The sequence below is a fragment of the Doryrhamphus excisus genome, linkage group LG14 (genome assembly GCF_037039965.1).
Source record: "Doryrhamphus excisus strain RoL-2023G ecotype Guam linkage group LG14, RoL_Dexc_Guam_v1.1, whole genome shotgun sequence".
NCBI lineage: Eukaryota > Metazoa > Chordata > Actinopteri > Syngnathiformes > Syngnathidae > Doryrhamphus > Doryrhamphus excisus.
In genome coordinates this window covers 13,314,964-13,327,727 of record NC_136370.1, presented here as the reverse complement: position 1 = coordinate 13,327,727, position 12,764 = coordinate 13,314,964, and the positions used below count along the sequence as shown (strand labels likewise).

At 44.2% G+C, this 12,764-nt stretch overlaps 1 protein-coding gene across 2 annotated transcripts in view; it reads right to left on the bottom strand.

The window, feature by feature from the left end:
- Positions 1–263: 263 nt before the first annotated feature.
- Positions 264–12,764, bottom strand: part of runx3 (RUNX family transcription factor 3) — a 33,787-nt gene continuing 21,286 nt past the window's right edge. Inside the window, exons 5-6 of one of the 2 annotated variants that reach the window (XM_058090972.2) lie at positions 6,306–6,383; positions 264–1,232 (exon numbers count right to left, since the gene is read on the bottom strand). In XM_058090972.2, the coding sequence (XP_057946955.1) occupies positions 757–1,232; positions 6,306–6,383 (554 nt within the window). In that variant the 3' untranslated portion in view covers positions 264–756. The remainder of the gene's footprint in view (positions 1,233–6,305; positions 6,384–12,764) is intronic. The other variant, XM_078795920.1, reaches the window with a different exon arrangement.

Sequence of the window (12,764 nt, the reverse complement as noted above, 5' to 3'; positions counted from 1 at the left end):
AAGTAAACCGTGTCATCCAGTTTCAAAACACCAGACTTTCATGAAAATAATAAAAAAAAGTCGTAACAGGGATTTCTCCTACAGGGATGAAAACTCTTCTCTGCACATTCCTTAGAAGATTGTCCACCGTCCTGTTCTAACTTGATTGACGGATGTCTCAGCAGAGGAAGTCCATTGTCTTGAAGCCAACCTGCATGCAGCATCACCGAGGTCAACGTGTCCTTTTTTGGATGGTAAATTAAGGTCCGTCTGAGTGTATGATGCAACCGGGAGATGTTTTTTTTGTTTTGTTTTTTTTTTTAAATATTTGAAACATTGTTTTTGCATAATTCCAAATGAAAGCTTAGAAGGACTGATTGCTACAGCAGTGCAGCCAAGCCTTGGAAGGATTTCTGAGTCACTCGTGGGGCAAACATTCCGTCTGGTTGCTCTCCTCCACCCTCATGTGGGCTGACTCAGTCTGAAGTCCACGTCTGCTATGGCTTCTTCCAAGCTCTCCATCGTCTCAGCTCATATGGCTTTTTAAAAGGTACATGTCTTAGCACAGTGCAAGGATTCACGCAGTTTTTTTTTACAAAATACATGGACGTTTCGTCAGCGTTAAAATGCAGAAAGGCTTAATAAGCGAGTGCTACAGAAATAAAAGACAAACATGCATCATTTTTCTTTCTTTTCTTTCAGTGTTCATGATTTTGTTCATCCTTCTCTTCCGCTTGTCCACCCTTCCTGTACCCCCGGTTTCCACATGTCTGCCAGTCAGTAAGGCCTCCAGACGGACTCATCCAGGCGACCCGAGGCGCTCATGGCCGTGGGGGAATTGCTGTGGCTGCCATCGGCCTCGACGCCCTCGCTCTGAGCATTCAGGCCTGGGTTCATCAGGCTGTTGGTGCCACCGGTGCCGCCGGCACCCGAACAGGAGAGGAGGCGTGTGGGGGAGCGTTCGCCCCCGGTGTTACCTGGCGCCACCATGGAGAATTGATAGGACCCAGATCCTGTTCCGTAATAAAGGTAGGAATTGGATTGGAAGTTCTGGGTCTGGTTGTTTGAGTAGGGTGGCGGAAGGTAGGTGTGGTATCGGGATGGAGCGGACATGCTGAGGCCACTGATGCCGGTGCTGGAAGTGTTGGTGGAGTAAGGGAAGGCTCCTGGGTAATGTATGCGAGGGTCGGAGAAGCGTGGATCGGTCAGAGGAGAGGGGAAGGTGGTCCTCTGCTGGAAGAGATCGGTCGTTCCTGTTGACGGGAACAAAAACAAAAGTTGGAGGGTTCAACGGGATTCAAACACCAAAAACAAATGCATGACCTCTACCATGTCCACATGGAGACCTTGGCTTCAGGAGCGTCCATGACCATGACTTACTTACTTCTGAATGAAATGCAAACAATTGACGATACATACAAATCCTAAATCAAACCCTCAGACCAGAGCTGTCCTTTCTAGTCAGACTAGAGCCGTCCTACCTAGTTTGAGACTAATGAAACCTGCTTGGATGAGAGGCAAAACACCTCTAAGACAACATGTCCAGTTGTGATTGGTTCGATTCCCTGCGAATATTCACAGACATATTTCAAAAGAAAGATAGACTAAAGGTAAACTAAAACTTTTTTTTTTTTAAGTTGTGCATCATTTTGAAATTTAAAAGCAAATGTTATTCAACAGCTGAACAGGTTTTATTATATACTATAATCGTCTTATCTAAACCATATTTTGTGCATAGAAAAATATTCAATAACGATTAGCGTATGTTTGCATAAATAAACACGTCATTTTGGAGGTGTTGCTTTTTTGACTGTTGCACGGTGGGGGAGTGGTTAGCGCGCAGACCTCACAGCTAGGAGACCCGAGTTCAATTCCACCCTCGGTCATCTCTGTGTGGAGTTTGCATGTGCATGCGTGGGTTTTCCCCGAGTACTCCGGTTTCCTCCCACATTCCACAAACATGCTAGGTTAATTGGCGACTCCAAATTGTCCATTGGTATGAATGTGAGTGTGAATGGTTTGTCTATATGTGCCCTGTGATTGGCTGGCGACCAGTCCTGGGTGAATGAATGCTTTTTTGACAACTATTGAATGTGTTTCCATGGATACAGACTTTTTCACCAGTCACCTTAAACACAACATTTGCAGGGCACCGTTTTAGTAGGAGACCCAAGCCGGACAATAAAAAAGAAAAATGTTTGTCCATCCATGAGACAGTCCTTCTCAATTAAAAGTGTAATCCCATCCATTTATCCATTTACTTCCATTTATGCCGCTAGTCCTCAATAGGGTCGCGGGGGTATGCTGGAGCCTATTATAACTGCATTATTTGCTTAATAATTGTCATCAAGCATACATTATGTGCAGACGCTGTCTACTACCTATCTCTTTTTTTAATACACAGCAACAGAATGGATTCTGTCTTTCTCAAAGCAATGATGGGTGTTTTGTGCAAACACAGACGACTTGGACTTATGCAACCCGTCATAAATCAAACAAAAAAAAAAAAAAAACGGGAAAAAGTAGTAGGAACAAAAGGATGTATTTGGGAGAATATTATTTCAATGATTTATGTCTCACAAGAAGCACATAGCCTTGCATGACATGTTGAGCTTGTTCACTTTTTTCATGCTGCACAACACTGACATATTTGGAATGGAGGCAATATGGCCATAAGCCATGACAGTATGACAGTAAAAACGCCCTTAACGCAACGTTGATGATCACATGTTCCTCATACCTGGTGACACCTGCTGCTTGACTTTGTTTAGCCGCATGTGGCTGTTACGTGTCCAACATGCCCACATGACTGAAAGTGTAAAATGGGGATTTAAATGGCAGAAAAAAAAGGCAGCTTGTATTAGCGAAGCAAGCAGTTGCACGCTCCAGCCCTGAGGGGGGGGGGGATGCCAAACTTGCGTGCCACAGTCTTGTTCAAATGTCTTTTCCCTATGCCTGAAAAACTGGGTCCATTTTCAAGTTTTAAAAAAATATTCCTTTCCACTTTTCCATTGGTTCTGCTCTTCAGTTTTTTTTTTACTTTTTTTTTTTTTTCAGTAGAATTTTGTCTTGCTTTTGGGGTGACGGAGTCTGGTGGTGGTGGGAAGGTTGTTTCTTTTTCCAGAGTCTACCAGGCGCTGGAGTTCATATCTGATTTCACGCAAGGAAAATTCGAGCCTTCAGCTGCTGTTGATTCGGGTGAAGTGGAGTCGGCCCACTAATTCCTCCCGGACTCCCAAAAGAACTCTCTCTTTCTCTCTCTCTCGCTCGTTTGCTCTCTCTGTCTGTCTCTCTTCTTCATCCTGTGCCTGTGCTATATTTAGGTCTCAGGGCGCAGCACAGCCAGGGGAGGGTCCCTGCGGCCTGTGGCGTGGGGTGGCGGTGCAGCCCATCTCGCACATGATCCGCACTTGATTGGAGTTGGTGGAAACGTGTTGGCTAAACTGCGGTGGGGATCGACTCCTGTGTTTTTTCAGGGGAAACCGGACTGGACATGTATCACAACATCTTAATGGGCTTGTACAGTCTCAAGTTCTTGGCTCCGGTCCAGCAAGAGTCTCTACAGAACAGTAGCTCCCTCTAGAGGACAGGGCTACACCAACTGTTTTGCAATGAAGAAGCGACCTTCTACAGTCTGTTTTTGCTTTTTCTTCTAAACCATGGTGCATACTTTCCTGCCCCCACCCATCATAAGTACAGGCTTTGCAGTTGTGACTGTGGTAACTGTGGTGTATCGTTGACAGAGAAAAAACTGAGACTGGTAGTAGCAGCCTGTAACCTCTGTATCCCCAAACCACACATGATCTCCATTAGGCTCATCTGAAATGTGTTTGCAGGGACAGGAGAGGAGATGGACCCCAGAGGGTTCGCTTGGCAGGGTCCAAAGTCTGTGATGTTCACAGGCTACAAAGCAAGTAGCAGGGAACCAGAACTTTTTATAAGAGAACACAGTGTTCCGTTGCTCTTTTTTCCTACTTTTCCCTCTGAAGCGTAGCGACACACGCTTATTTAATTCCGCACAACCAAGGGTGGAGTCCGTCGCCTGCTTTTTTAGTTTTTGCTGAGCTCAAAAAGACCACTAGTCCACAGTGAAGCGTGTAACCCAGATAGAACTGGAGGTTTGACTCATTTGCTTATGGGGAAAACAGACTTTACTTGTTAACATGAGGGTGAGTTTGTGTGGGATTGTCCACTATTGTATATGTGTGTGTGTGTGTGTGTGTGTATGTGTGTGTATGCATGAGGTGGCTGGCAAAGACAAGATGCAAATCCAAGCGCTCACCTGTGAAATGTTTACACAGGCTTGATGCAAACTGTGACGGCCAGCACCTCGGCAAATGATGTCTCAGGCAAATGAGTCAAAGGAAAAAGACCAAACTCCAAGAATCATTTTCTCATCTTTTTTTTTTTCCTCATTCCTCCGTCACGTGTGATGACATGCTACTGTACCTCATTGTGGTTTTATTAATGTCGTCTTAACCACCTGTCAGGTACTTTCTGATAGCTGACTGGTTTGGGTAGTTTAAAACCTGTACGGCGTGAATGCCAGCAATTAATGCTTATAACCGGGCGTGGATGACAAGACATCATGATGATTGGTGCAAAGCTTCTGCTAGGATTTTAAGATTCTCTTACTGGTTTTTAAATGTCTTATTTATCTGATCTGCTTTTACCATATCAACCCCTGCGGTCCTCCGGCACTGGCCTTTTAACTATACCAAAACCCAAAACCAAAACCCACGGTGAGGCAGCATTTAGCCACTATGGCCCCCACCTGTGGAACAGCCTGCCGGAGAGCCTCAGGACTGCGGAGACTGTTGATATTAAAAAAAAAAAGATTGAAGACACACCTTTTTAATCAGGCTTTTAACTAATATTTTTAAACTTTTCTTATGTTTTTATCTTTTTAGTCCTATTTTATGCTCTTCAGCTTTTAACTCCAGTGTTTCCTCAGGGGGCGGGGGTCCTCCACACTGGGGGCTGTGTCGGGTCTGCTGAGGGGGTGCCATCTTTGGGTCCCTTCGACCCGGCCGGCTGGGGGTTCCTCCCTTTAATGTGAGGGTCCACTCGTCTTATGTTTTTATCTTTTTAGTCCTATTTTATGCTCTTAGTCTCCAGCTTTTAACTCCAGTGTTTCCTCCGGGAGGGGTCCTCCACACTGGGGGCTGTGTCGGCTCTGCTGAGGGGGTGCCATCCTTGGGTCCCTTCGACCCGGCCGGCTGGTTCCTCCCTTTAAGATGGGCGATCTGTCGGAGTCGGAGGGCCCGGGTGCTGGTCCCCCGATGGCACGGCCTCCCAGTGTGGACGGCCCCAAAGGTGCCGTTTCCTTGATCCTCAGTGCCATGCCATGTCTCCCTACTGTGTGTGATTGTGTGATTGTGTGCGTGTGTGTGTCTAGTATGGAGGGTGGGAATGAGGGGCTTTCTTTTGTTTCTTTGTTTTTTCCTTTTAATTGTGGTAATTGTTTTAATTCTGTAAAGCACTTTGTGTTGCATGTCTTTGCAGGAAAAGTGCAATACAAATAAAGTTGATTTTGATTTAGGAAGAGGAGACTAATGTGAACATCTCCGGTTGTCCATTCAAGGCCAATACATATCATATCCACCTCTATTATATTGCATCATAGTCCACTGCTCCAGCACCTTATCATAAAATGTCCATAAAATGGTTGGGTGAAAGAACTTAAGTGAGATTGTGATCCAGACCCTCTTGTCCAACATCTTCTAGAAAATTTCCCCAAAAGACTGGAAGCTATTGTAGCTCCCTATGTTGCTCCAATACATGACTCCAATGGAGCTTGTATGTGTGGCAATGTGCTTAGATGATACAGTGCGTGTTGTGTGGTGGTTTGCGGCGGGTCGGGGGACAAATAAGAGAATAAGAGGGTTGTTTGACAAAAAAAAGGGGGAGGGAAAGAAAGATACAGAAGCCAAGCAGGGTGGTGGCGTCCTAGGAATGTTCTGGTTTGTTCAAGGCCCCTACGGGTAAAATGAAGCAGACTCCAAAATTCTCCGAATGGCACACCCAGTGTTGTGCCCGCCTTTCCAGATTTTCTGCTCCATTATTGTTTTTTTTTTTAGGTCTTTTAAAATTCAGACGGAATACAAATAAATTGATTTATTCAATGATAATCCTGGGCTGTTTGTGAGCGAAGCTGCTTCCAGACACAAACTAACACTTACCTTAAGTCACCTTACTTGTTATTGGTTGGATCGTACCTTATGATTAAGCGGTGAACAACGTGTGCGCACACTTACAGTATACAATGCACATAATGCATTCATAAAACATGAATAATAGCTTAGCAGGTCTCAGCAAAGTCTTACCTGGCCATGGTCTCAGGTCTTCCTCCACCTTGCATGTTTTCAAAGTGGGGGTGTCCATTTGATCCTGCCACAGGGCTGCTGAAAGAAAAAAAATAAATGATATAAATCATTGAAGGAATTCTGTTTTTGCACCGGAATGCATAGTTTCAGTATTTTGTGGGATGCAGAGTGAGATGTGGGTGGTGTATGTGTGTGCACAGGGTGAGGAAGTCACCACCTGAGCAATATAAATAAAGCTCAGTCCAAAAAAAAAAAAAAAATCATGACAGACAAGTCAAACTGTGTTGGCATGTGGTGGTTTGGAGATGTGTCTTCCTGTCATAGGCCGGCCTGTGCTGACTGAGCAGTGGGCAATGACGGCTGGTTTTCTCACCAGAGTGAGAGCAGCCTTGGAGAAAACATGCCCGATTGGGGGCATGGAAGATATTTTTGGGTCTTACAGGCGAGACAATGGCGAGGCAGTGGAGACATGTGAAAGGCAACAGCAACTTGGCCGGTAAAGCTGTCAAGAAGCAAGGGAAGGTCGATGACCTGCTGGCCCAACGCGTGGGACCCTGCTTCGCACTCAACGGCCACACCGCAAAAAAGCTGACACAAGCAGCCTCTTGTTTGCTTTCGGTCTGAGATGGTGCATTTCATACAAGTCAACTTGTACTCGGCGCTGTAGACATCAGCACCTGGGCTGTACAGTGATCAGGTCAACATGCCTTGGATAAATACTCCAAATGGACTAAAATCCTGACCACTATGGAACATGGTTAGTAAAATGACATACTTCTGTCAGCATGCTTTAAAAAGTTGCCAATGTTGTTATTAGAGTTGACACGGTTGTTGTTTATTATCCTTTACATGTGTTGTCTACCTGTTGTGTGTTAAGTTGCTGCGTGATGAATAGATATGGAGTAATAACCTCCTGTTTGTTGACGAGTGAGTCACTTGGTTTAAAAGTATTTCTGGGCAGATTACTTGATGCGGCCCGGCCTCACCCAGAGCCGCCCCCAAATAGGTATTCATAGGTATGAATGTGAGTGTGAATGGTTGTTTGTCTATATGTGCCCTGTGATTGGCTGGCGACCAGTCCAGGGTGTACCCCGCTCAGGGCTCCAGCATGCCCTTGACACACATGAGGATAAGTTAGGGGTCTCAAACACGCGGGCGGCGGGCCAAATGTGGCCCGCAGGACACTACTTTGAGACCCCCGCCTTGATATGAAAGTTTAATGTTAGTATGGCCCGCGCAAATTTGATATGGATGCTGTATGGTATCATGTACCCAGAAAAAATTATTACGTTTGATTAATGTTCATGTTAAAGGTTAAATAACTGTTCATAGTTATCCTCCTTATCCGTGTGGAAGTGGTAAGTTTTTGGCTATTTAAGTGTAAAGGAAATAACTTGAAGGCTACCGTTTAGGTCGCTAGCTCTCTAGTTTGCGAGTTAGCATGTGTCTCAAGACCCTGCAGTTGCGCAATATGTTGTAAATAAAAAGAGCATAAATGTGACTATAGTCGTGTTTTGTCATGTCTACGGGGCTCTAATAATGCTTTGTTCATTTTAATCTGAAAAAAATTATTTGTCTATCCACCAACTATATCTGGTTTCTTAAGTTTTTATTATTTGCTGTTTTATTATTATTATTATTATATTTATTTATTACTGATTGATTGATTTTCTTGATTCTTGATTTGTTTGTTTATTTTTCATCAGTGGAATGTTTTATCAGAGCTTTTATTGTAGAAAATCGGAAAAAAGTTTGTATATTTTTCAGTTTTTAATAAATGCGTTTTTTTGGGGGGGGGAAACCTGATGCGGCCAGCCTTGCCCAGACCCTAGCTCCAGTGGCCCCCAGGTAAATTGAGTTTGAGACCCCTGGGATAAGTGGTACAGAAAATAGATGGATGTCATTTGAATTTATAACATCTTCCACTCTTCTGTGAAGAGTATCCATCGGGATTGTGCTCCATTCAACCAGAAGAACATTGGTTGGATCACTGATGTTTGGCCTTGCTCCCACTCGGGGGCGAAGTCGGGTGTCTTGATGAGAAACATCAAGTGAGGACAGAGAACGATGACAGAAGCAAGAAGAGGATGGAGAATGATATTCACCAATAGCTACGCTTGGCTCAGCATGTGTAACATCTACACTTCCCCTTGACTTCCTCTGCAAAGACCCAAATCAGCACTCAGTCTCCAAGAGGTCCCCGCACGATGGCTCACAATGGCAAATTCTTACGTATAAATGGCCTTATTCAGAACGACTTGCAAGCAGCTGGTGTGATTTGCTCAAGAAAATAAACATTTCCTTCAAATATTTTGATTGGCCAGCAGACAACGTCAATACCAGAAGCACAGATTACCCCTGTTAATAAGAAGCTCCACCCCTGGGTGGAGCTGGTGCAGTTGGGTGAGGCAGAGGGGGCTAAAATGGGAAGGAGCAGAAGCATCACTAATACCTCAGCGTCAAGGTGGTGCCGCTGTAGTTTTGAGGAAGACGTAAATAAACACTTTTTGAAGTTTATATGGAGATGAAAGTGATGGTCGGGAAGACCTTTGAGCCAAAATGGCGGCCTCGTGACTCCCGGGTCCTGCGACGTCTGTGAGATATGTAATGCGCCCGCCGCCGCAATGAAGCGTGTCATTGAGTAACAGTGAATGCCGGCCCTTGTGCTGGCTTCCTGTTTCACTTAGGCCTTAAGGCATCGCAACAGGGAGAGAATGTGAGAGTGCGAGCCAGCGAGAAAGAAAGACGCCAACGAGAGGAGAGAGAAAAGAGAGCGTGTTAGAGACGTGAGGAACACGGCCTTGGCTCAGCTATGTTGGACATCTGATATGTCTTTTGAGCCCTCACTTATAAACGCGAGCAAAAACAAACACATGGGCTGAAAATTTTTAAGTTCTTTTAGAGCCCCCCCCACAACCCCCCCAAGACTCAATAGAGACTGTTCATGGCGCACATGTAGTTTCTGTAATTGCTGAAATGTAAAACTCTGAAGTGAAATTTTAACTTACATAAACAGAAGTAGCCTGTAAAATACAACTTGCTTTCACTTCTCCTTATCGTTTTTTTTTTTTTTTTAACAACTAACTTGTTTTTCCCGACGCATTTGCAGTTTAAAGTATTCGTCTCAGGGTCACCAAGAGACGGTAACCACAAAAAGAAGATTGCAGGCACCATAAGAAATAAACTCCACGGTTGCCATTGACATATTATGTAAATAGTGTAGCGTTTTAAGCAGCAGTACAGATGCTAGTTTGGTTGCGTTGGCCTCGGAGGAACCAGCTTCCTGCTGAGGTTTGGCACCAATCTTCTTACAGTGTGACGGCTACACTTTCAAGTCCACGCCACAGCTACCTGACGGTGCAAATTTCCTGTCTCGCTCATGCTCCTAATTGGCTGATCATGTCACTCCGGCTGTGGGAATTAGTCTGAGACTCTTGGCTGCAACGGTAGTACAGCGCCACCTCGAACCTGGGGGGGCTGACCGGCTTGTTTATGTGGAGTAAATACTGTGGTCGCTGTGGACGAGGCGGGAGGGGCTTGACTATGTTGGGCTGGTCCTCCATCAAACAGGATTTTCTCCAGCCTGGACTTTCCCAACAAGGAGGCACAACTGCAGCAGATGTGTGCAGGTGACAAAGTCAGAATGTGACATTTCACTGATGGAGATAATCATCAAAATTGTGTATAAAAACCTCCTCCATCAATAGTTTGTGGTAGTTTTGGTAACATGTAATAATTTTTAAGAGTGAAAACAACACATTTTAAGGTGGACGCGAAGACTTACTACTACTACGGTTACTACAATAACTGCATGGTGCAAAAATGCATGCAAGAAAAACTGAAAAACACTCAGAATTGGACCAAAAAAGTGAGCAGATGCAATTCTTCTTTTCTTTCTTCATGTCCGGTGTAGAAATCAAATAGTAAAAACTGATGAGGTTGACAATTTCTGTCAGATTCTATTGCTGTTTTTTTTAATCAATATCATCAGGTTCATGTAGTTTAGTTGACTTGATATCTGACCATATCTGATATCCTACTTCAGAGGGGAATTCACACACGCACACACACTAAATTACACTACCTATAATATATATATATATATAAGCGTTACACCATGCAGACATCCACAGATTGAAGTTTGCTGAAGTTTGTCAGCAACAAATTGGCAAAAAAAAGGAATTATTTCCACCTTTTAAGGAATTATAGGCAGTATCATATTGAAACAGTGGCTGCACGGTGGTTGAGTGGTTAGCACATGGCTAAGAGACCCGAGTTTGAGTCCACCCTCGGCCATCTCTGTGTGGAGTTTGTATGTTCTCGCCGTGCATGCGTGGCTTTTCTCCGGGTTTCTCCGGTTTCCTCCCATATTCCAAAAACATGCTAGGTTAATTGGCGACTCCAAATTGTCCATAGGTATGAATGTGAGTGTGAATGGTTGTTTGTCTATATGTGCCCTGTGATTGGCTGGCAACCAGTGTACCCTGCTTCTCGCCCGAAAACAGCTGTGGTAGGCTCCAGCATACCCGCAACCCTTGTGAGAATAAGCGGTAGAAAATGAATGAAGATTTCAACACCAAAAAATATTTTAAAGAGGTGACTGTTTTGCACCGTTTGTGTCAAGAAATCAATGTTTTACGACTAAAAGTGGTTATTTTTTCTACATTTGTGACAGGAAACAATGTTAAAATGTTACTCATCACCTGACTGACCCAATATAGTATAAAGCTCTTCTAATGGTGTAGTGGATTATTTCAATTTTCCATCCGCCCGTAGGTGCAAGTGCTAAAATAACGATAGAGGTGTCCAAGCTGGCCCAGAATATTTTTTAATAGACTACTAAAGCAGTGTTTTTAAACCTGTGGGTCGAGACCCAGAAGTGGACACAAAAGGATGTGATCTATAGAAGTCAGTTCAATAAAAATTCAGTACAATAGTATCCAAGTGGTAGCTGTAATATTCATTCATTTTCTACCGCTTATCCTCACAAGGGGTGCTGGAGCCTATACCAGCTTTCTTCGGACAAGCCAATCACAGGGCACATATAGACAAACAACCATTCACACTCACATTCATACCTATGGACAATTTGGAGTCGCTAATTAACCTAGCATGTTTTTGGAATGTGGGAGGAACCCAGAGAAAACCCACGCATGCACCGGGAGAACATGCAAACTCCACACAGAATTGAACTCGGGCCTCCTAGCTGTGAGTTCTGCGAGCTAACCACTTGACCACCGCGCGGCCGGCTATAATATTGTAATTGTTGTCTTAAATTGTTGTTGATTTAACGTGAAAAAAACTGTCTGTACATAAGAAGTGCAAGTCCACATGTTAGATGTTGGATGATGAACACATTGTATGTGACAGGAAGACAAACTGCCACACACAGACATATACAGTGCACACACAAAAGAACACTAGAATAACAATTTATATCTCTAGAGTGTTGGATCTGCTTGACTGCACGAGTCAAACCGTGAATTTGAAACCACACACACACACACACACACACACACACAAACACTCCCTCTGCATTTTGCTAGGAATGAGCTACATGTCTAGCAGGCTTACCTTTAACCACAAAAGAACAAAAACAAGCAGTGAACGCAACGTCTGCCAAGGTGCAGGAATCCTGTTACTGCATGCACTGTAATGAGCTCTTAATTACCCTGTCTGTCTGGGACACTTGCGCGGAACTTGCATGACTGCAATTGAACTGTGTATGTGTGTGTCTAGTTTGCTTAGCAGGTCTATGGGGCATTCGTCTGCATGCATGTGTGTGTGTGTGTGTGTCTGTGTGAATCCAGTGTGTTGAGCAGATGTCTGGAGACGCTGTCCTGCTGACAACAAAAGCGAGACACTATTTCAGGGTTCCGACAACAAAAATCAAGCAAGGCAGATTTTTTTTTTTTTTTTAAAGGATTTAAAGGAGATGACACCGTGTTGTGTTTTTCGGTTGCATAGGGAATAGAAAACATCTTTTGTAATAGTCAAGTAGGGGAGCTGTCTAATCATAACATGTTGACTCAAACAAATAGGACTAAAAGAATTGGCAAATGACAATAGTGTCTGGCAGAGTTTTATGTAAACACCTCATCTGAATGAGTTTTTATTAAAACAGGCTTCTTATGCTCCAGGTTGTGATGCCGCCATGTCGCTGTCGGTGTTTGATGCTAATCTCTACTTTTATTTACTGATAATTTATTGACTTATCGAAAAGGTTTGGGAGGGAGATGGCCTATTATTTAATTATTTTACAGCGCCTGCCCTGCGGTAGGCCATAATGATGCTAATACCACATATTAAGGTGTGTGGTTTTTACAGCCCTTCCCTTTCTCCGTCTCTCTCTCCCTCACACACACACCACACACACACACACACACACACACCTCTCGTAAATGTCCTCCGGCTATTGGCAGCGCTTACGTCAGGGCCTTTCCCCTCCCTGCCAGGTTC